The sequence below is a fragment of the Gymnodraco acuticeps genome, unplaced genomic scaffold (assembly GCF_902827175.1).
Source record: "Gymnodraco acuticeps unplaced genomic scaffold, fGymAcu1.1, whole genome shotgun sequence".
Lineage (NCBI taxonomy): Eukaryota > Metazoa > Chordata > Actinopteri > Perciformes > Bathydraconidae > Gymnodraco > Gymnodraco acuticeps.
In genome coordinates this window covers 237,219-260,916 of record NW_022990505.1, presented here as the reverse complement: position 1 = coordinate 260,916, position 23,698 = coordinate 237,219, and the positions used below count along the sequence as shown (strand labels likewise).

The window sequence follows — 23,698 nt, the reverse complement described above, 5'->3', positions numbered from 1 at the left end:
CGTATGCCTCACTTATGGTGACCGCATCCCATCCTGGTTGTGCGCGTATATGCTTCATACACTGAAGTAGTGCATCTCGGGTCTCCCAAACCGCGTTCACAGTTCTGCTTTTAAAGTTCCATCTCACAGCCGGTGGCCGTGGGATGCGTCTCTGTGTTGCCTCTGCAAGAGCTGCAACACGTTTTGGAGCACCGGAGAAAAAAGTGGAAAAAGCAGTTAGATCTGCAAAAACCACCTTCAGGATGCTCATCCTTGCTGAACACAGTTGCTGCAGGGTCAGGTTCAGTTGGTGGGCGTAGCAGTGAACAAACTGAGCGTTTGGGTACGTCTCCTTCATCACCGTCTGTACCCCGCGCACGTTACCGCTCATGACGGCCGCCCCGTCATAGGTCTGAGCGATTAGCTTTTCTTTCAGCTTCAGGGGTTCCAGAACAGCCTTGATGCTGTTAGAGAGACCTACACCAGTTTTGTCCTTTACTTCCACAAACTCCAAAAAACACTCTGTAACTGTGAGGTCAGGCATAATGTATCGCAGCACAATCACCATTTGCGATTTACAGGAGACATCGGTTGTCTCGTCGGCCTGAACGGCAACAAATGATGTGTTGTCCACTTGCTTGGCTATTTCCTCCCTGTACACATCATACATGCAGTCCAAGAGTTCATTCTGTATGGTGCTTGATGTCCCTTTGAAAACAAGCTGAGCTTCGTAGTGCCGTTGAAGCCTGGAATCGCCCTCACACATTGTCTCGAAAATTGACCTGAATATCCCTGGATTCAGAGAGTCCGCCGACTCGTTGTGGCCCCGCAGTGCTGTCTCACATTTCCCACACAGTTTAATACAGGTGATGATCCGACCAAGCACGTACCTGTTTTCTTCCACCTTCCTATTATGAGAATCAATGCCGCGTCTGTAGGCGCTGTCAATCTGAGCTGCAACATTCACCCTTCCAAGTAATCCCAATTTTACGGCATTTTCCAAATGACTGTTGCTGCTCTCATGCTTCATTGTCCTCTCCGAAAGATGCTTTAAGTCCTTGTAACCTGTCCTCGACCAAGTACCTTGATCTTCACCAAAAAGCAGGCAAGGAAAGCAAAAGAGGGAATTCTTCTGGATGCTCGCCGTTAGCCATTTCTTTTTAGCAAACCACTCAGCGTTAAACCCACGTTTAACTTTGCCCGCAGTCTGGACCATTTGGAAATCCGGTGGATGGTGGGCACCGAGGCGCTTTACCTCCAGTTTCTCTCCGAGACTAAGTGTCTCAAATGTGTGCTCCAGTAAATGGTCAACTTCATTCATTTTCTTTCAGTTTTTTTACTTCTTTTAATCGCTGGTGATGTTAGCTATATGCTGCTCTCTCGTCTCCTCTTCAAACTACACGTGACGTTTCGCAGCACTGCACACGTGAGTACTTACAGCCAATCAATTCTGAATTATGTGAGATCACGTATGGTGGGGATGGGAGCACTATGCCCCTACGGTCATTATTTTTTTGCCACACACATTAAATAGAAAAATACTCTGAGCATGCGCAGTGTAGTTTTTACAATCACCGTTCACTTAGACTGTGAGAGGGAGGGGCAGGATCGGGTTTTGTCCCACATGGCTCTAAACAGCTCAAAACGGCACTCTAGACACTAATTAGAAGAACACAGACTAAAACAGAAATGTACAGACGAATCAGATTATTAAACATGACCTTAAAATATATTTTATATGTTTTTTTATTTATTTTTTTGTATTTTTTTGTAATCATTATTTGTAATACTTTCTTCTGACACTAGGTGGGGCTGTGCCCCACCTGCCCCTAATGACCCGCCGCCACTGTGAACACCACAGCTCACTGGGAGGGGGGGGGGGGGACAGAGTACCGTTTACCTCCACCATCTGTGCTCTCCCCTCCAGGTAGGATTGCATCCAGCTCACCGATAGTTTATCAAAACGCGTTCTCAGCGTTCTCAGCTGTAGAGAGAAACCCTGGCTTGATTTACCGAGTTGATAACCAGCGCCGTAGGACCGTTTAGCGAGATCTCGTTTGTTAGGGTTAGTTAAGATAACTCAAGCATATCCAGGGTCTGTGGAACTGGCTTCGTGGTACAGGGCACAGGTGGCTGTATAGCAGCGCTAATGTCAAAGACACACACATTATACTTTATATTTTTATTTTACCAGGATGCAGTGACACAAATATTTGGGAAGGCTTAGCCTTCCCTAGCCTACAGCACCCGCCGCCCCTGCAGGCAAATCAGTACATAGGCAAAAATAGTCTTGAGGCACGATAAAATATAACTAAAAAACTAAGATAGAGAAAAGGGAAGGCAAAACATAGCAAACTAATCCTAAAATAAATGGAGAAAGGAGATTAGTAATTGTATAAACACTTCTATGAATGTCCTTCAATGTACATACAATTAATCTCGTACCTCTCGCCCCTATCCCTGATGCAAACACATGCACTCAAATATCACCTCACTGGACACCTCCGCAGCGGTGACTCTTGACACGTTTACAGGCCACATGTTAACATTTGAGTGGTACCAGACCAGTCCTACCAGCAGCTTCACATACCTCGTATAGGGGGAATAAACGCCTATCAGCCAGACAACGATGACCGGAACAAGAACACACTCGTAATAGTCACAGCTGATTTGGGTGAGGTGTCAGTGGGCAGTTAAAGTGCAGCGGGAGATGCTGAACTACGTACAGCTGTGGCGTTTTCCGAAGGGCCAGCTGACTAAAGAAGGGGGGTGTGTCGTAAAGGGGCAGTGGCTTCCCACTTCCCAGCCACCTACAAAAATGATCTGACAGCGAATTCATAAAACAGTAGCGCCAGCTACAATGACATTAAAACCTTTGAATCTTGAAATGTAAAAAGTGAAAAGGATGCGTTGGCCGGGAATCGAACCCGGGTCAACTGCTTGGAAGGCAGCTATGCTCACCACTATACCACCAACGCTGAGGGTCTCCTAAGGTTTGGTCGTTTTTCACAATTTTTACACGTATTTTTTCGGGTTATATTTCTAACACTTTTAATATTTGTTTTGGATATATTTCTGAAACTTTTCCCAAATAACATCTTTGTAGAAAATGTTACACACATTCCAGATATTTAGCAGATCTCTTTCATGTTTGGTTCATTCTATGGGATTAGTTTTGTTTCATAAAGAGAAACACTTTCTCAGAATCAAGCAAAAGTGATGCAAAGAAAAAGAAAGAAAAGAGTTTAAGAGAAAACAAATAAATGTAATTTAAATAATAACAATTCATTTGTGTAATCATGTAGTAGACTAAGTCTTTTTTCTTCGTTTTAAACTCTTTGTGTTTGCAGTTCTCTTCTTTCTCAATGACCAGACTCTTGCTCTCGCTGCAGGGTCCATTTGACACGTTATTCAAAACCGACAGCCTGTGTGTTGTTTGCAAAACACTGCCCCTGCCCCCACAATGCACATGTTCAAATGAGATCACTTAGAAACCTGAGCTTGAACAGCAATGGAGGCCACTTTTGGAGAGAGAGTTAGAGGAAGAGGTAAATGCAATATACTGTATTATGTCTTCAGTGCCATACAGTAACTTTATGTTCATGTCATCTTCACTCTCAGTAAAGTCATTGTGTCTGATACTGTTCTGAGTATTGAGAATAAACCTATGTGTGTGTTTCCACATTGCATGTGTTCATTCATAGTCCATATTTACAGCTACAAATGAAAATGCCTAAAACTTTGACTTGAATGTCTTGTTTATTCATCAGCTAATGGACAGTGTTTCAGTTCAGTTCATGTAAGCCTTACACACACGTTCCTCTTCAGAGCGTCTAGTGATTATGGCCTGCATGTCTTTCTGTTCTAACTCAGCTGTCAGCATGACGTTGTTCAATGGTTGTCACACAGCGACAAGCTGGACACTGGATTTGCCGACACAGTACAAACCGGAAGTCAGCGAAATAAAGTTATGCACAGAGCTTGCATACTTGTATTCATCTCTATAAACACATATCTGCATGTGAACGCAGAAATAAACGTATCCTCGTCAGCATGGGCGCCGGAAGCAGGGGGGCCAAGGGTCGTCAGACTTCTGGGTCTTTTACAGCATTGTCATTATATCCTCGTCTTTTATTTTGAAATATGTTCTTTAACTTCCGGTCCACTGCTTTTCTTCATTCTTCAAAACAAAACGGAAAATTGAATGAAGTTGTTATCAAAAACTAAAACCGGACCGTTTTTTTATTTAGGTCTTCTCGTTATCCGTCTTTGGATTCAGACGAGATGATGAGAGTAACAAATGCGTCACTTCCGGGCAAAAATAACGGCTCCACCCACTTTTGGGTGAAAACAAAGCTGTCAGTTGAACGGCGGTCAATACTAATTCTGAAGTTTTTGCCAATCCTATCAGAAATTTAAGAAAACCGGAGATTTTTGGATCTTCAAAGAGCCCGATTCCAATGGCCAGACAGGCAAACAACTGCATTAAGCCATTACTGGGTATCTGCAGGAATCCTGAAGTCAAATGTAATACTTTTGAAGACCTTTTTTCAGACCCTTTCCATACATTTTAAGACCTCATCGCCACTTGGAGTTTTAACCGGTTACATTGGCGACACACTTTACCTCACATTGACTACAGTATTGATCCTTGATTGGTCCTTCCTCCTTATCTTCCAACCATTTGGACGCAGACTTGCATTTCCTCATAACGATGTTGTTTAACAACCGGCGCTATCAAGCAGTGAGCGCGCGATGTCCTGTTCAGATGACGTCACATCCAACGGGATGCCATCAATAAACTCCACAGAATCACACTACACACCTACGCAATGATTACATTCAGGCAGACTGTAGAATACAACCTCTTTGGACCATTTATATACTTATTGAAAACAAGCTACAACATTTAATACCTTGGAAAATGCCCTTTAATACTTTTTAATAGCCAACATTTTCGCTAAATTGATTTATCAACTTTTAATACTTTTTAAGACCCCGCGGACCCCCTGCATTAGAAATCGACGATCGGACTCGATATAGCAGTAAGCTATCGATTTTCATAGATGAGAGTAACATCTATGTGACTTTACGGCCCGCCCACTTTTGGGGGAAACAACGCTGTCATTTGAATGGCGATTGAGCCTGAAGCCACAGAGCTCTTCTTTTCCCTTCCCAAACCGCCCCCTACACCCTACCCCTCCGTTTGCGCGTTCACGCGGAGGGTCCGCCATATTGAGGGCTGTTCCAAAGCAACGAGTGTGGAGCGGTGTGGAGGGGGAGTGGGCTATCAAGCCCTCTGTCACTACACTACCCGATCTGTACAGCGCATGTGCGAGATGGTCCGCCATATTGGACAACTCTGTACGGCAACCCAAGATGGACATTTGACACAGTGGCTTTTGGCAAAGCTCAAAAGGAAAACTGGAGAGAGATGAGTTATTGTTGTTACAACGTGACTTCACTATTATTTAACAACTCTTTTTATTGGGTTCTTTTATTTGGGGTTAAGTACATTGTCAGAATAAGTGAGGAATGAATTTAACTTCAGTTAGACAGCTATATGCCATACATGTTTGCATACATTCACAGTCAATATGTATTCAGTATGATGGCTGTCTAACAGAAGTTAAATCCATTGCACATGTTTGCTATAATTCATTATCATACTACATGGGCTGTATGATTACATCTTGTACCGTAAATGTTGTATTAAATAAAGTTAATATTACTTATTATTATAAGTATATATATATATATATATATATATATATATATATATATATATTAATGCTGTCAAAATTATTGCGTTAACGGCGGTAATTAATTTTTTGAATTAATTGCGTTAAAATATTTAACGCATTTAACGCATGTGCAGAATGGCTGTTAACGTCGGTCTGTACAACGGAATTGTGCCACAACTACGCCAACCGGCTGCGGAGGGAGACTCCCCCCCTTCACTGGAGAACTGCGCTAAAACAGCTGATCACAACGTTCACACTCTGTGGTCACGAAGTACTCCACTAGCCCCCCCCCGACTTTCCTGAAGTACTCCCCCGTTGATAGAAATCAACACGTAATGAATTAAGACCCCACGGTTTGATGATTGATAGGTGTAACACCAGCCAAGGTTTCCTTTTGCCACTATAGAGCGGGGTTGACGACACGCAATCCAAAGCAATAAGCAGCCGAAGGTTTTCAGTAAAAAAATGTAATTTATTAACAAAAAAGTATTGACTTAAATAGTCTCAAAATAACAAATCTAAATCAATATTTTGGCGATATGCTTTCCTATATAAACTATACTTTGCAGTCCAATTTGCAACACTAATCTCTGTTTACAATTTGCGGTCGAAAAACTGTTCCGCTCCCCGTCTCATCAGGTCTTCGAGCACGCCGGCTGTCCTCAATTACCTCACTTAAATACACACCGGAAGGTACAAGGAAACAGATCATATTTACGATATAAAATTAACAATCATTTCATCAAAACATATTCACCATGGCAACACAAATAATTTTCCATCATTAAATCATTTATCAAATTATGAATCGAATTAATAACTTTGTGGCTCTAACAATAGGTGTGTGGACTGTCTTTCATTTTGACACACAGAAAAATGTTATAATTCATACATACTGTATGTTAAATGGATATATCCGCCTTCTTTCATTTATCTTTCCATTCCCACAACAATATAAAGAAATGGCATATTTTGGAAATAGTTCGAATGGTGATTAATCATGATTAATAAATTTTTAAGCTGTGATTAATCTGATTAAATTGTAATCGTTTGACAGCCCTAATATATATATATATATATATATATATAAATTAGGGCTGTCAGTCGATTAAAATAGTTAATCGCGATTAATCGCAAATTAATCGCACATTTTTGATCTGTTCTAAATGTACCTTAGAGGAATATTTTTCAAGTTTTTAATACTCTTATCAACATATGAGTGGACAAATATGCTTTATGCTAATGTTTGTTTCATTTGAACAATGACAAATATTCTCATGAATATTAAACACAACAACCTGGAACCTCTCATACAATAATACAATACAAATGGTGTGTGTGTGTGTGTGTGTGTGTGTGTGTGTGTGTGTGTGTGTGTGTGATGGATCGTTGGAGCAATGTGCAACTCAAGGCATATGCTCGAATGGGAGCTGCCTGGACGCTGTGATCATGTTGCGCACTATCCGTGCTGAGTGTGCTGACTTCTCGTACAATGTCCCACTGTCTGGCTTCCTGCATAAAGTCAAGTGCTCGGCGCAGTTGTGGCGAAATGTCGCTCCTCTGTTTTCATTTAAACAGCTCCATATCCGTTAGCGCAGCTAGCTAGCACCAGATGCTAACAACAACAATGCACGTAAGGTCTCTCTCTCGCTCGCTCGGGCCTCCAGATGGCCAGTCGGTGCCTGCCGGTGAGCGTGGAAGTGTGGTCTGCCACAAGCGGGCGGCAGGAGCGGGGCTGTCAGCATCAGCTTGTAGATGGTATTTTAAACTCGATGCGCTCTGAAACTACGGGGCGGCCGAGGAAAAAAAATACACATGCGTTAATCGCGTTAAAATAATTAGTGGCGTTAATTTTTGTTTGCGTTAACGCATTATTAACGCGTTGATAGCCCTAATATATATATATATATATATATATACAGTGCAATCATTCTTTCATGCTAAATGAAGCTCTGTTGGATATCACTAGATCCTGTTACAGCGTAATATAAGTACATAACGATTGATGTGCAGCTAGCAGCTAGCAGCTAGCAGCTAGCTGAAATGGTGGAAATCCAAACACCGTGACGACCTCCTAACCTATCAGGCTCTCCTCTCCTCTTTCTCTGCTTCGATCTCTCAGGCAAAAATCACTTTCTTTCAAGATAAGATCCAATCTTCCTATTCCAATCCTGAAAAAACTATTTTCCATCTTCTCCTCCCTCTTGGACCCTCCAAAAGCTCCTCCCCCCTCCTCACTTCTGTCAAGCGACTTTGTTACCCACTTTGAAAAAAAGGTTGATGATATTCGCTCTTCTTTTTCTGACTCACCTATACTCACCGCTGGGTCACCAGACCCTCCTTCCACCAACACACTAACCTCCTTTTCCCCTCTCTCTCCAAGTGAGGTTCTTACCCTCATTACCTCTGCCCGCCCTACCACCTGTCCTCTGGACCCTATCCCTTCAAACCTCCTTCAGACTATCGCTCCTGATATTCTACCGTTTCTCTCCCATTTCATCAACACTTCTCTAACTTCTGGTCACTTTCCAAACAGTCTCAAGGAGGCAAGAGTAAACCCTCTCCTAAAGAAACCCACTCTCAACCCGTCTGATGTTATAAACTACAGGCCTGTCTCTCTCCTCCCGTTCCTGTCTAAATCACTTGAACGCGCTGTCTTTAAACAACTCTCCTGTTATCTCAATCAGAACAACCTTCTGGATCCGCACCAGTCTGGTTTCAAGGCAGGTCACTCCACAGAAACTGCTCTCATTGCTGTCACGGAGGAACTGCACACTGCCAAAACTGCATCCCTCTCCTCTGTCATCATCCTGTTGGACCTGTCTGCTGCATTCGACACGGTGAATCATCAGATCCTCCTTCGCACTCTCCAAAAACTTGGAGTTTCAGGCTCTGCACTTTCCCTCCTCACCTCATACCTGAAAGACCGTACCTACAGGGTGACTTGGAGAGGGTCTGAGTCCGACCCTTGTCAATTAACTACAGGGGTACCTCAGGGCTCTGTTCTTGGTCCCCTCCTCTTCTCCCTGTACACAAACTCGCTCGGATCAGTCATTAGCCCGCATGGTTTTTCTTACCACTGCTACGCTGACGACACCCAATTAATTCTGTCCTTTCCCCGCTCAGAGACCCAGGTCGTCGCACGCATCTCTGCTTGTCTAGCTGACATCTCTCAGTGGATGTCTGCTCACCACCTCAAGCTCAACCTTGACAAGACTGAGCTGCTCTTCCTCCCGGGAAAAGATTGTCCCACTCTTGACCTAACAATCAACATCGGCACCTCAGTTGTTTCCCCGACTCAGACTGCAAGGAATCTGGGTGTGACCCTAGATAACAACCTGTCCTTCACTGCAAACATCGCTGCTACAACCCGCTGCTGCAGATACACGCTTTACAACATCAGGAGGATACGTCCCCAGCTGACTCAGAAAGCGACTCAGGTTCTGGTCCAGGCTCTCGTCATCTCACGCCTAGACTACTGCAACTCCCTCCTGGCTGGTCTACCTGCATGTGCCATCCGACTTCTGCAGCTCACCCAGAATGCAGCGGCTCGTCTGGTCTTCAACCTTCCTAAATGTTCCCACACCACTCCGCTCCTCCGCTCCCTTCACTGGCTTCCGGTAACTGCTAGAATCCACTTCAAGACACTGGTACTTGCGTACCATGCTGCGAATGGATCTGGCCCTTCCTACATCCAGGACATGGTTAAACCGTACACCCCAGCGCGTGCACTACGCTCTGCATCAGCCAAACGACTCGTTGCGCCCTCGCTGCGAGGGGGACCCAAGTTCCCATCGGCGAAAACACGTGGGTTTGCTGTCCTGGCTCCAAGATGGTGGAATGAGCTCCCCATTGACATCAGGACGGCAGATAGCTTACACACCTTCCAGACTGAAAACTCATCTCTTTCGACTCCACTTCGAGCGATAGAACTATTAACAAAGCACTTTTATACTAATAAAGGACTGGCTTATCTTAAGCCAGTTGAGTAGCACTTGAAATGTTTGGCTCTATGAAACCTGATGTACTTTATGATTCTGTTTTCTTCAAGGTTGTATGTTGTTGGTCGAACGCACTTATTGTAAGTCGCTTTGGATAAAAGCGTCAGCTAAATGCAATGTAATGTAATGTAATGTGTGTGTGTGCTCCTGTGTGTGTGTGAGTGTGTGGGTGTGAGTGTGTGTGCTTGTGTGTGTGTGTGTGTGTGTGTGAGTGTGCTCCTGTGTGTGTGTGTGTGTGTGTGCTCCTGTGTGTGTGTGCTCCTGTGTGTGTGTGTGTGTGTGTGTGTGTGAGTGCTCCTGTGTGTGTGTGTGTGTGCTCCTGTGTGTGTGTGAGTGTGTGTGTGTGTGTGCTCCTGTGTGTGTAAGTGTGCTCCTGTGTGCTCCTGTGTGTGTGTGTGTGTGTGTGAGTGCGTGTGTGAGTGAGTGTGTGAGTGCGTGTGTGTGTGTGAGTGTGAGTGCGTGTGTGAGTGAGTGTGTGAGTGTGTGTGCTCCTGTGTGTGCTCCTGTGTGCTCCTGTGTGTGTGTGCTCCTGTGTGAGTGTGAGTGTGTGTGTGAGTGTGAGTGTGTGTGTGAGTGTGTGAGTGTGTGTGTGTGTGTGTGTGAGTGTGAGTGTGTGTGTGAGTGAGTGTGTGTGTGTGTGAGTGTGTGTGTGTGAGTGAGTGTGTGTGTGTGAGTGTGAGTGTGTGTGTGTGTGAGTGAGTGAGTGAGTGAGTGTGTGTGAGTGAGTGTGAGTGTGTGTGTGAGTGAGTGAGTGAGTGTGTGTGTGTGTGTGTGTGAGTGTGTGTGTGAGTGTGTGTGTGAGTATGTGTGTGAGTGAGTATGTGAGTGTGTGTGTGTCATGGCTCTCAGCCACAACAAACGCGCGACAGAACACGAGGGCGTGAATAGGAAACAAGAGTTTATTCACTGCTGCTGAAGGACACAAACAGGCGAAACAAACGACGAAACAAGAGGTCAGCTGGTCGTGGCTGCTCTTCGCGCTGCGTCCTGCCAGAGAGAGAGCGAGATCCGGCCCGGTCCTTTATCCGGCTAGCTCCAGCCGCCAGGTGTCCTCAATCCCAGCTGATAGACCAAAGGGAAAACCTTAAAGGAACATACACACACCAGAGATAACAAGGCTGGGGTCGTCACACCCCCCCCCCCTTAAAGTCGGTGTCCCCAGGACCACCGGCACACCAACCCTGACAAAACAAAAAAAACACCAGTAATGAACAACAAAACTACCAGACATACGGCACCCCACTTCCAACAAAACCAACAATTGCAACATACAACCCTCACACTGCCAGCCGCTCCTCCCACACCCAGCCACATCTTTAGCAACACAGGTAAGCAACCTGAGAAGCACACTTTAAAAAGGATGGGCAGAGCGAGAACGATTTATTAAACAGTACGACAGACAATACATTACCGTCACGGCCCATGCTTCCTCAGTTGTAGCAGTTAGTTTCACTGGCTTTACTGCAATGCACCGCCACGTGGCCAATGTCGCCACACCTGTAACATTTCACCCTACTGCAACGTCTCTGGATGTGACCAAGCCCACCGCAGGAATAGCACTTCCGGTCGTTGGCATGCCCACAGTCACGAGCCATGTGTCCTTGGTCTCCACACCGATAGCAGGACATTTCCTTGCCTCTTCCTCGACCCCTATTGCCGCCGCCACGACCACCATCAACACTGCCGCCACCACGACCACCATCAACGCCACCGCCGCCACGACCACTTTGACTAGTGGGACAATGCTTGGTCTTCTGTTTTCTAAACATGTTTTTGTCAATAGCACGAGTGATCACACCAGAGGGCGTGACGTCTGCCAACACTGTAGAGCTCTCCTCAGACCTTGACTCAATCGGACCGCCAGTCACTAAAAGCACAGGGGGAACATCAGTCCAGACTCTGCTACCTGCCAAACCGTTGCCCAGGATGAACTGTATCCCCTCGATTGGCAAAGCTGGACGTACACCAACAGCCACCTCACCCTTAACAAGACCACAGTCAATATACATCCTATGAACAGGAATAGGAAGAACTTTTAATCCCAGTCCCCAACTCAGAAGGGTGTCACCAGTGTCACTTTCATAAGACAGAGGCAAAACAGAGTCAACAATATAGGAGTCAAAAGCCCCTGTGTCTCGCAAGATTTTGATTGGAACTCTGACATTACTACCTACCAATGACACCAAGCCGTCTCGTATAAATGGAGCATAAGATGCCAAAACCTCAGATCCACCTAAGTGGGATGTAAGCACATCGGCAACACCGCTGCTTTCCACAGGAGCAGCCAACGCAACAGGCCCAACAAAATATCTTCCTCCCTCAGATTTTGCTCTAAGCGCAGGACAGTCTGCCTTCCAATGGCCTTTTTCGCGACAGTAGTGGCAAATATCATTATTATCCCCCCCAGATTTGACCAAACCCAAGTTCCTTGGCTCCATCCCAAATGAACCAACCTTTCTACTTCCCTCCAAAACAGCCAGGGCCCCAGAGCGCCCTCCGAACCTGCTCTTATGAAGCAACACAAACTCATCAGCTGCCACAGCAGCTTCAGCCGCAGAAGTGACCCTGTGTTCTGTTATGTAAGTAGCAATCTTGTCTGGAAGAATATTTTTGAACTGTTCCAAAGTCATGAGCTCACACAAATCGTCAAAAGTAGTGACGTCAAGAGCAGTTAACCAACGCTTAAAATGAACAGACAAATCCCTCGCCATCTCCACATATGTTTGATCTTGTTTTTGCTCAAAGGACCTAAAACGCTGTCGATAGGCCTCTGGCACCAGTTCATATGCTCTAAGCACCGCCGATTTTATTTTACTATAGCTAGAGCTATCCTCAAGACATAAGGAGGAATATGCTGACTGCGCTCTCCCTGTGAGCACACACTGAAGCATCAGAGCGCAGTCCGCATCAGGCCAATCTCTAGCCCTAGCGACACGATCAAAAAGCAAAAAAAAAGTGTCAGGATCACTTTCATTAAATTGCGGTAACAAGCGCAAGTTGTTAGCATCGAACCGATGAGGAGACCTGGGCACCTGTTCACCGTGCCGCTCACCCAACACCGCACCATCTCTGACCATAGAAAGACGTTGTCCTTCCATATCCAGTTTGGCTCTCTCAGTCTCCTGCCGCATCCGCTCCACTGCAATTTCAGTGAGCTAGCCTGAAAAAGAGGTTTTAACAAAACCCCCTCTTCCTTTGCAGCAAACACTCCTGTCTCACTTAATGTCGACACTATAGAGTCTTTTATGTTGTCTTTCACCCTTCCATCACCGACAATAGACACAGAGAAATGCTCAGCAATTAAGAGCAGCTGCTCTCTTGAGAAAGTGGCAAGAGACTCCTGAGACGGAGCTTCAATAAATGCCTCTACGTCAGCCATCTTAATTTACACCGAGCCCTCACCGGAACACAACACCGGACCTTTAAACCGAAAGAAGAGAACAAAAACAAAAACCAACCGGACAGATACCACCACGTTTATTATGCGTCCAAAGTGGAACACTAATTTTTTGATTGGAGTTTCCCCACTAACTCACCATCCCACTGACTAATCTCCTCCCTAGTCTTCATGCAGTTACTTGTGGTGGGTATTTATGCACTGGAGACCGCTAATCCAGCAAAGCGACTAGCAAGCTAGCAACACTACTGAGACCACGGCCATGCTCCCAAGCCAAGGCTTCAACCACTTTCTCCGCAACACTACACACCCCGCTCAACGATCCCAAGGGAACCGCCGCTTAACCTGCCAGGGGAAACTCCGCACCGTTCCGCACTGCTCCACATGCAACGCACCAACCAACCCACACAAAGCTCACCTATCCGTTGCTGTATCACAGATAAAAAGAAGTGGACGAGCCCCCAGCTGTCATGGCTTGGCTCTCAGCCACAACAAACGCGCGACAGAACACGAGGGCGTGAATAGGAAACAAGAGTTTATTCACTGCTGCTGAAGGACACAAACAGGCGAAACAAACGACGAAACAAGAGGTCAGCTGGTCGTGGCTGCTCTTCGCGCTGCGTCCTGCCAGAGAGAGAGCGAGATCCGGCCCGGTCCTTTATCCGGCTAGCTCCAGCCGCCAGGTGTCCTCAATCCCAGCTGATAGACAAAAGGGAAAACCTTAAAGGAACATACACACACCAGAGATAACAAGGCAGGGGTCGTCACAGTGTGTGTGAGTGAGTGTGTGTGTGTGTGAGTGTGTGTGTGTGTGTGAGTGTGAGTGTGTGTGTGAGTGTGAGAGTGTGTGAGTGTGAGAGTGTGTGAGTGTGTGTGTGCTCCTGTGTGTGTGTGTGCTCCTGTGTGTGTGTGAGTGAGTGTGAGTGAGAGTGTGTGTGTGTGTGTGTGAGTGTGTGTGTGTGTGTGAGTGTGTGAGTGTGTGTGTGTGTGTGTGTGTGTGTGTGTGTGTGTGAGTGTGTGTGTGTGTGTGAGTGAGTGTGTGTGAGTGAGTGTGTGTGTGTGTGAGTGTGAGTGAGTGTGAGTGAGTGTGAGTGTGTCAGTGTGAGTGAGTGAGAGTGTGTGTGAGTGAGTGAGTGTGAGTCTCTGTGTGTGTGTGTGTGTGTGTGTGTGAGTGTGTGTGTGTGAGTGTGTGAGTGGATGTAGAGATGAAGCTCTGATCCCAGAGGCCGAGGAGGAATCAGAACGAGTCACTAAAGAACAACAGATCGGACACAGCGGGTGAAAAAAGAGAAAATAAAGTTTATTGAGACTCCTGTGTGATGTCATCAGATCACATGACACGGACCGACCACTCCCGTCGTCCTGGGCTACAACAACAACAACAATAATAAAAAGGCGGGGCTTGTTGGGGTTGTTGGGTCAGTACTGGAAGCTCCTCTTGGTCTGAATGTCGTCCAGAATCTGCTGCAGCTCCTCGTCCTCAAACCGGCCCTCCAGACTGGAGACACAGGAGAGGGTCAGAGTGTGTGAGTGTGTGTGTCTGTGTGAGTGAGAGTGTGTGTGTGTCTGTGTGAGTGAGAGTGTGTGTGTGTGTGTCTCTCTGTGTGTGTGTGTCTCTGTGTGTCTCTGTATGTGTGTGTCTGTGTTGTGTCTCTGTGTGTGTGTGTCTCTCTGTGTGTGTGTGTCTCTGTGTGTGTGTGTCTCTCTGTGTGTGTGTCTCTCTGTGTGTGTGTGTGTGTGTGTGTCTCACCTGGGGATCAGGGCCTTCCCCTCCTCTGCAGCTTCAGGGCAGAGATTAGCTAAACTGGCCAACTCGAACTTGTGCAGCTTCTTCTGCAGCAGGAGGCTGGAACAGAGACGCATGACATCATTACATATAATACAACTTCCACACACAACGCTCTGCCGACCCGCACCTCAGCAGCCCCTCAGCAGCCGCCCCGCCCCTCAGCAGCCGCCCTGCCCCTCAGCAGCCGCCCCGCCCCCTCAGCAGCCGACCCGCCCCTCAGCAGCCCCTCAGCAGCCGACCCGCCCCCTCAGCAGCCCCTCAGCAGCCGCCCCGCCCCTCAGCAGCCCCTCAGCAGCCGCCCCGCCCCTCAGCAGCCGCCCCGCCCCTCAGCAGCCGCCCCGCCCCTCAGCAGCCCCTCAGCAGCCGACCCGCCCCCTCAGCAGCCCCTCAGCAGCCGCCCCGCCACTCAGCAGCCGCCCTGCCCCTCAGCAGCCGCCCCCGCCCCTCAGCAGCCGACCCGCCCCTCAGCAGCCGACCCGCCCCTCAGCAGCCCCTCAGCAGCCGACCCGCCCCTCAGCAGCCCCTCAGCAGCCGACCCGCCCCTCGGCAGCCGCCCCGCCCCTCGGCAGCCGCCCCGCCCCTCAGCAGCCGCCCCGCCCCTCAGCAACCCCTCAGCAGCCGACCCGCTCCTCAGCAGCCCCTCAGCAGCCGACCAGCCCCTCAGCAGCCGACCCCCCCCCTCAGCAGCCGCCCCGCCCCTCAGCAGCCCCTCAGCAGCCGACCCGCCCCCTCAGCAGCCCCTCAGCAGCCGCCCCGCCCCTCGGCAGCCGCCCCGCCCCTCGGCAGCCGCCCCGCCCCTCGGCAGCCGCCCCGCCCCTCAGCAGCCCCTCAGCAGCCGCCCCGCCCCTCGGCAGCCGACCCGCCCCTCAGCAGCCCCTCAGCAGCCGACCAGCCCCTCAGCAGCCGACCCCCCACTCAGCAGCCGCCCTCGCCCCTCAGCAGCACCCTCAGCAGCCGCCCCGCACATCAGCAGCCCCTCAGCAGCCGACCCGCCCCTCAGCAGCCCCTCAGCAGCCGACCCGCCCCTCAGCAGGCCCCTCAGCAGCCGACCCGCCCCCTCAGCAGCCCCTCAGCAGCCGCCCCGCCACTCAGCAGCCGCCCTGCCCCTCAGCAGCCGCCCCGCCCCTCAGCAGCCGACCCGCCCTCAGCAGCCGCCCCGCCCCTCAGCAGCCCCTCAGCAGCCGCCCCGCCCCTCGGCAGCCGACCCGCCCCTCAGCAGCCGCCCCTCGGCAGCCGACCCGCCCCTCAGCAGCCCCTCAGCAGCCGACCAGCCCCCTCAGCAGCCGACCCCCCCCCTCAGCAGCCGCCCCGCCCCTCAGCAGCCCCTCAGCAGCCGCCCCCGCCACTCAGCAGCCGCCCCCCCCCTCAGCAGCCGCCCCGCCCCTCAGCAGCCCCTCAGCAGCCGCCCGCCCCTCAGCAGCCCCTCAGCAGCCGACCCCTCAGCAGCCGCCTCCCGCCCCCTCAGCAGGCCCCCTCAGCAGCCGACCCGCCCCTCAGCAGCCCCTCAGCAGCCGACCCCGCCCCTCAGCAGCCTGCCCCGCCCCTCCAGCAGCACCCTCAGCAGCTGCCCCTCAGCAGCCGCCCCCGCCCCTCGGCAGCCGACCCGCCCCTCGCAGCCGACCCGCCCCTCGGCAGGCCGCCCCGCCACTCAGCAAGCCGCCCTGCCCCTCAGCAGCCGCCCCGCCCCTCAGCAGCCGCCCAGCAGCGCCCCGCCCTCAGCAGCCCCTCAGCAGCCGCCCCGCCCCCCTCAGCAGCCCCTCAGCAGCCGCCCCGCCCCTCAGCAGCCCCTCAGCAGCCGCCCCCCCGCCCCTCGGCAGCCGCCCCGCCCCTCAGCAGCCCCTCAGCAGCCGCCCCGCCCTCGGCAGCCGACCCGCCCCTCAGCAGCCCCTCAGCAGCCGACCAGCCCCTCAGCAGCCGACCCCCCCCCCTCAGCAGCCGCCCCTCAGCAGCCCCTCAGCAGCCGCCCCGCCCCTCAGCAGCCCCTCAGCAGCCGCCCCTCAGCAGCCGCCCCGCCACTCAGCAGCCGCCCTGCCCCTCAGCAGCCGCCCCGCCCCTCAGCAGCCGACCCGCCCCTCAGCAGCCCCTCAGCAGCCGACCCGCCCCCTCAGCAGCCCCTCAGCAGCCGCCCCGCCCCTCGGCAGCCGCCCCGCCCCTCGGCAGCCGACCCGCCCCTCGGCAGCCGCCCCGCCCCTCGGCAGCCGCCCCGCCCCTCAGCAACCCCTCAGCAGCCGACCAGCCCCTCAGCAGCCGCCCCGCCCCTCAGCAGCCCCTCAGCAGCCGCCCCGCCCCTCAGCAGCCGACCCGCCCCTCAGCAGCCCCTCAGCAGCCGCCCCGCCCCTCGGCAGCCGCCCCGCCCCTCGGCAGCCGCCCCGCCCCTCAGCAGCCGCCCCGCCCCTCGGCAGCCGACCCGCCCCTCAGCAGCCCCTCAGCAGCCGACCAGCCCCTCAGCAGCCGACCCCCCACTCAGCAGCCGCCCCGCCCCTCAGCAGCCCCTCAGCAGCCGCCCCGCCCCTCAGCAGCCGACCCGCCCCTCAGCAGCCCCTCAGCAGCCGACCCGCCCCTCAGCAGCCCCTCAGCAGCCGACCCGCCCCCCTCAGCAGCCCCTCAGCAGCCGACCCGCCCCTCAGCAGCCGCCCTGCCCCTCAGCAGCCGCCCCGCCCCTCAGCAGCCGCCCCGCCCCTCAGCAGCCTCTGTGTCTGTGTGTCTCTGTGTGTGTGTGCGTGTGTGTGTGTGTGTGTGTGTGTGTGTTACCTGCGCACAGCAGTGATGGTCTCTCTGTTCTTGAACCGGCTGAATCTAGCCGTGTAGTTCAGAGTCTTCATGAACACTTCAGAGAGCTCCTGCTCGTCCTCCGCGCTCTCGTTCTGCTGCTTCCTGTGTTCCAGCAGCATGTGCACCTCCGAGTTCAGGAGCGTCTCCGAGCTCTCAAACTCTGAGGACACATCACCATCATCATCATCACCACCACCATCATCATCATCATCATCATCATCATCAAACACACACTGATAGCTCCGAGTTCAGGAGCGTCTCCGAGCTCCGATGGCCCGGGGCCATCTAGTATTTAGCTCGGGCAATGAAGCCTCACCTGCTGGTTGCCCGACCGGGCAATCTATTATGCCAGTATCATGCAGCTCTCGGATCAGTAATGAGTGAGCCGACAGTAAAACTAAACATATCTATAACTAGTTACGGTAGTTTGAGAGGTCATTAAAATAGCTACGTGTGATATTCTAACCTGAAGTGTGTTTTGTCCGCTCACCACTGCATGTGATCATGCAGAGCTGCGTGTCGACTCGTCAGCTGATCTCTCTCTCCCGTCAGATTAGACTCGCGTTTATGTCCATATCGATCAGATCCAGCTAGTTCTAGCTAATGATATGACTACCTGCTTATTAAAAGACACCTAAACAATAAGCGTTGATATGCAACTGGGTGAGGCCACAAAGTATAGCGCAGCATTATGCATTTGTTTACATGCCCACCGGAACCCTGAGGCATTACCAACAGATCAACGCACAATCAACCCATCCAGGACATCTCTTTCTCCACATTAAGTGTTAGACATTATAATTGACTCTTCTTGTCTGTCACATACTCTTCTTGTCTGTCACATAAGTGGCGCAACTGAAGCGGTATTGCGCTAAAGGGAAATTATTTTGACCGAAGAGATTTAGATTTGCCGGCTAACGGAACTCTGACGTCGCCATTTTGTGTGGTTCGCGGATGCGCTCGGCTCCTCTCGACTGCTGCTCGGGTCTGCTCGGTCAGCTTCCGGATGAGGAGGCATTCGTTCGACCAACTCACAGTAGATAACATTACGAACATTTTTAACAGGGGGCATAATAGTGTAAATAATGTTTGTTTTGGCAGTTATAACTGAATGTAATGTTTTCTACTTGTTTCCATCTGGAAGGCATTTGCCTTCCAGATGGAAAGTGTCTTGACCAACAACTTAAGTGTTTCTTAAAGCTATGCAGGGCATGCAAGCGAGCAAACACAAACAAGAACAAACAAACAAGTGAAATTAAAAATAAAATTGAAATTGTACAATATAATATTGTTCATCTTATAATTCAGTCTAGAGAATGCACCAGACAGCATCTAAGACCTGCACAAATCTAAATGTTCTAGGGGGACGGAGGCCCCCCAAACCATTCGTGCGTCATTTTGTCCACGCGCATTTTTCAGGGCAATCTCTATTGGGCTCAGGGCCATCTGTAAATTAGCTTAGATGGCCCTGTTAGCTTAGATGGGCCACAGGCCCATCTAAGCTAACAGGGCCATCTAAGCTAATTTACAGATGGCCCTGTTAGCTTAGATGGCCCTGTTAGCTTAGATGGCCCACAGGCCCATCTAAGCTAACAGGGCCATCTAAGCTAACAGGGCCATCTAAGCTATCAGGGCCATCTAAGCTAACAGGGCCATCTAAGCTAACAGGGCCATCTAGCTACAGGCATCTAAGCTAACAGGGCCATCTAAGCTAACAGGGTTCTCAAGGCTCTCAAACTCTGAGGACACATCATCATCATCATCACCATCATCATCACCATCACCATCATATACTCATTTAAAACATATAGTCTTATACTCAGTTCAATTGCATTGTTAGTCCTGAATGTGTTCAGAGACATGTGTACTAATACTACACTGTACTAATACTACACTGTACTAATACTACACTGTAGGAATACTACACTGTAGGAATACTACACAGTACTAATACTACACTGTAGGAATACTACACAGTACTAATACTGCACAGTAGGAATACTACACAGTACTAATGTGACTAACATCTCAGGAAAGGTGCTCCGACAGTGCAGTACAAGTACTAATACTGCACTGTAGGAATACTGCACTGTAGGAATACTACACAGTAGGAATACTACACAGTAGGAATACTGCACTGTAGGAATACTGCACTGTAGGAATACTACACAGTAGGAATACTACACAGTAGGAATACTACACAGTAGGAATACTGCACTATAGGAATACTACACTGTAGGAATACTACACTGTAGGAATACTACACTGTAGGAATACTGCACTGTAGGAATACTACACTGTAGGAATACTACACAGTAGGAATACTGCACTGTAGGAATACTACACTGTAGGAATACTACACTGTAGGAATACTGCACTGTAGGAATACTACACGGTAGGAATACTACACGGTAGGAATACTGCACGGTAGGAATACTGCACGGTAGGAATACTACACGGTAGGAATACTGCACGGTAGGAATACTGCACGGTAGGAATACTGCACGGTAGGAATACTGCACGGTAGGAATACTACACGGTAGGAATACTACACGGTAGGAGTACTACACGGTAGGAGTACTACACGGTAGGAATACTACACTGTAGGAATACTACACTGTAGGAATACTACACGGTAGGAATACTACACAGTAGGAATACTGCACAGTAGGAATACTACACAGTAGGAATACTACACAGTAGGAATACTGCACTGTAGGAATACTACACTGTAGGAATACTGCACTGTAGGAATACTACACTGTAGGAATACTACACAGTAGGAATACTACACAGTAGGAATACTGCACTGTAGGAATACTGCACTGTAGGAATACTGCACTGTAGGAATACTACACAGTAGGAATACTGCACTGTAGGAATATTACACAGTAGGAATACTACACAGTAGGAATACTGCACTGTAGGAATACTACACTGTAGGAATACTGCACTGTAGGAATACTACACTGTAGGAATACTACACAGTAGGAATACTGCACTGTAGGAATACTACACTGTAGGAATACTACACTGTAGGAATACTGCACTGTAGGAATACTACACGGTAGGAATACTACACGGTAGGAATACTGCACGGTAGGAATACTGCACGGTAGGAATACTGCACGGTAGGAATACTGCACGGTAGGAATACTGCACGGTAGGAATACTGCACGGTAGGAATACTACACGGTAGGAATACTACACGGTAGGAGTACTACACAGTAGGAGTACTACACAGTAGGAATACTACACAGTAGGAATACTGCACAGTAGGAATACTACACAGTAGGAATACTACACAGTAGGAATACTGCACAGTAGGAATACTACACAGTAGGAATACTACACGGTAGGAATACTACACAGTAGGAGTACTACACGGTAGGAATACTACACGGTAGGAATATTACACTGTAGGAATACTACACGGTAGGAATACTGCACGACAGTAGGAATACTACACTGTAGGAATACTACACAGTAGGAATACTACACGGTAGGAATACTACACGACAGTAGGAATACTACACAGTAGGAATACTACACAGTAGGAATACTACACGGTAGGAATACTACACAGTAGGAGTACTACACAGTAGGAATACTACACAGTAGGAATACTACACGGTAGGAATACTACACAGTAGGAGTACTGCACAGTAGGAATACTACACGGTAGGAATACTACACAGTAGGAGTACTGCACAGTAGGAGTACTACACAGTAGGAGTACTACACAGTAGGAATACTACACGGTAGGAATACTACACAGTAGGAATACTACACAGTAGGAATACTACACAGTAGGAGTACTGCACGGTAGGAGTACTACACGGTAGGAATACTACACAGTAGGAGTACTACACAGTAGGAATACTACACAGTAGGAATACTGCACAGTAGGAATACTACACGGTAGGAATACTGCACGGTAGGAGTACTACACGGTAGGAGTACTACACAGTAGGAGTACTACACAGTAGGAATACTACACAGTAGGAATACTGCACAGTAGGAATACTACACAGTAGGAATACTACACAGTAGGAATACTGCACAGTAGGAATACTACACGGTAGGAATACTACACAGTAGGAGTACTACACGGTAGGAATACTACACGGTAGGAATATTACACTGTAGGAATACTACACGGTAGGAATACTACACGGTAGGAATACTACACGACAGTAGGAATACTACACAGTAGGAATACTGCACAGTAGGAGTACTACACAGTAGGAATACTACACGGTAGGAATACTACACAGTAGGAGTACTACACGGTAGGAATACTACACGGTAGGAATACTACACAGTAGGAATACTACACAGTAGGAATACTACACAGTAGGAGTACTACACGGTAGGAATACTACACGGTAGGAATACTGCACGGTAGGAGTACTACACGGTAGGAATACTACACGGTAGGAATACTACACAGTAGGAGTACTACACGGTAGGAATACTACACGGTAGGAATACTGCACGGTAGGAGTACTACACGGTAGGAATACTACACGGTAGGAATACTGCACGGTAGGAGTACTACACGGTAGGAATACTACACGGTAGGAATACTACACGGTAGGAATACTACACAGTAGGAGTACTACACAGTAGGAATACTACACGGTAGGAATACTACACTGTAGGAATACTACACAGTAGGAGTACTACACAGTAGGAATACTACACAGTAGGAGTACTACACGGTAGGAATACTACACGGTAGGAATACTACACGGTAGGAATACTGCACGGTAGGAGTACTACACGGTAGGAATACTACACGGTAGGAATACTGCACAGTAGGAATACTACACTGTAGGAATACTACACAGTAGGAGTACTACACAGTAGGAATACTACACAGTAGGAGTACTACACAGTAGGAATACTACACGGTAGGAATACTACACGGTAGGAATACTGCACGGTAGGAGTACTACACGGTAGGAATACTACACGGTAGGAATACTACACGGTAGGAGTACTACACGGTAGGAATACTACACGGTAGGAATACTACACGGTAGGAATACTACACAGTAGGAATACTACACAGTAGGAATACTACACAGTAGGAGTACTACACAGTAGGAATACTACACTGTAGGAATACTACACAGTAGGAATACTACACAGTAGGAGTACTACACAGTAGGAATACTACACAGTAGGAATACTACACAGTAGGAGTACTACACAGTAGGAATACTACACAGTAGGAGTACTACACAGTAGGAATACTACACGGTAGGAATATCCCGAATGGAACACAGAACGCTTCGAACCCGGGCTCACATATGAAGATGTTGGCTTTAGTGAACACACCTTTAGCTGGTATTAATATATACATTAATATGATTATAAAGATGAACAAACCTTTGGGAAACAGCAGCTGTGACGCGTCTTCTTCAACATCTCCAACACTAGTGTTAGTGGAGCAGGCTCCAGCCGCCATCACAACAACAAACAAACAACAAATAAACAACAACAACACGTGCTAACGGCTAGCGCTGCTCCCGCATCAGAGCTTCACAGAGTTAGATAAGAGCTAAGCTAACAGCTAACAGCTGACTGAGGTCGTTGGGGTCTTTGGATCTATATTCAGGTAAATATGAGGTACAGACAAATCTGATCTGATTCTCGGCGCGTTTTAGCCTCACAAACACAACACGATCACTTCCGCTGGTGACACAAATCACTTCCGGTCCGTAGTTTCCTTTTCCTTCAAAATAAGAGCTCGGTGCTGATATAATATTTGCATCGCTATTGTGAGCATTGGGGTGAGAGTTCATGTGTTGTGAGCATGCGCAGTCTGTCCTGAAGTTGTGAAAAGAGTGTGGTTGCCAGTAGAGGTTTCTCAATACTCAAATTTCCCCTCCTCGACTCCCCTCCTCGAGACTTGGGCCCTTTCTCATTTCATCAAATCCCCCTCCTCGACTCCTCGACTCCTCGGTCCTCCGGTAGTGACCCGGAAATGAATTTCAGCGCGCCATGT

General features: G+C 49.1%; 1 protein-coding gene and 1 non-coding gene across 4 annotated transcripts; both read right to left on the bottom strand.

The window, feature by feature from the left end:
- Nucleotides 1–2,885: 2,885 nt before the first annotated feature.
- trnag-ucc lies at nucleotides 2,886–2,957 on the bottom strand. The gene has a single exon. It is a non-coding gene; the product is annotated as a tRNA-Gly (tRNA).
- Nucleotides 2,958–10,602: 7,645 nt separating this feature from the next.
- polr2d (polymerase (RNA) II (DNA directed) polypeptide D) lies at nucleotides 10,603–23,411 on the bottom strand. Of its 3 annotated transcripts, none has more exons than XM_034226884.1 (4): nucleotides 23,080–23,411; nucleotides 17,662–17,842; nucleotides 14,872–14,967; nucleotides 10,603–10,807 (listed from the first exon to the last, which is right to left on the bottom strand). In XM_034226884.1, exons 1-4 carry the CDS (start codon nucleotides 23,156–23,158, stop codon nucleotides 10,777–10,779), a joined length of 387 nt encoding a protein of 128 aa, XP_034082775.1. In that variant the 5' UTR covers nucleotides 23,159–23,411; the 3' UTR covers nucleotides 10,603–10,776. The 3 variants fall into 3 exon arrangements, with proteins under 3 accessions (XP_034082775.1, XP_034082776.1, XP_034082774.1); XM_034226885.1 differs by lacking the exon at nucleotides 10,603–10,807 and adding an exon at nucleotides 13,637–13,820 and having other exon boundaries at nucleotides 23,080–23,410; XM_034226883.1 differs by lacking the exon at nucleotides 10,603–10,807 and adding an exon at nucleotides 14,401–14,619 and having other exon boundaries at nucleotides 23,080–23,401.
- Nucleotides 23,412–23,698: the final 287 nt, after the last annotated feature.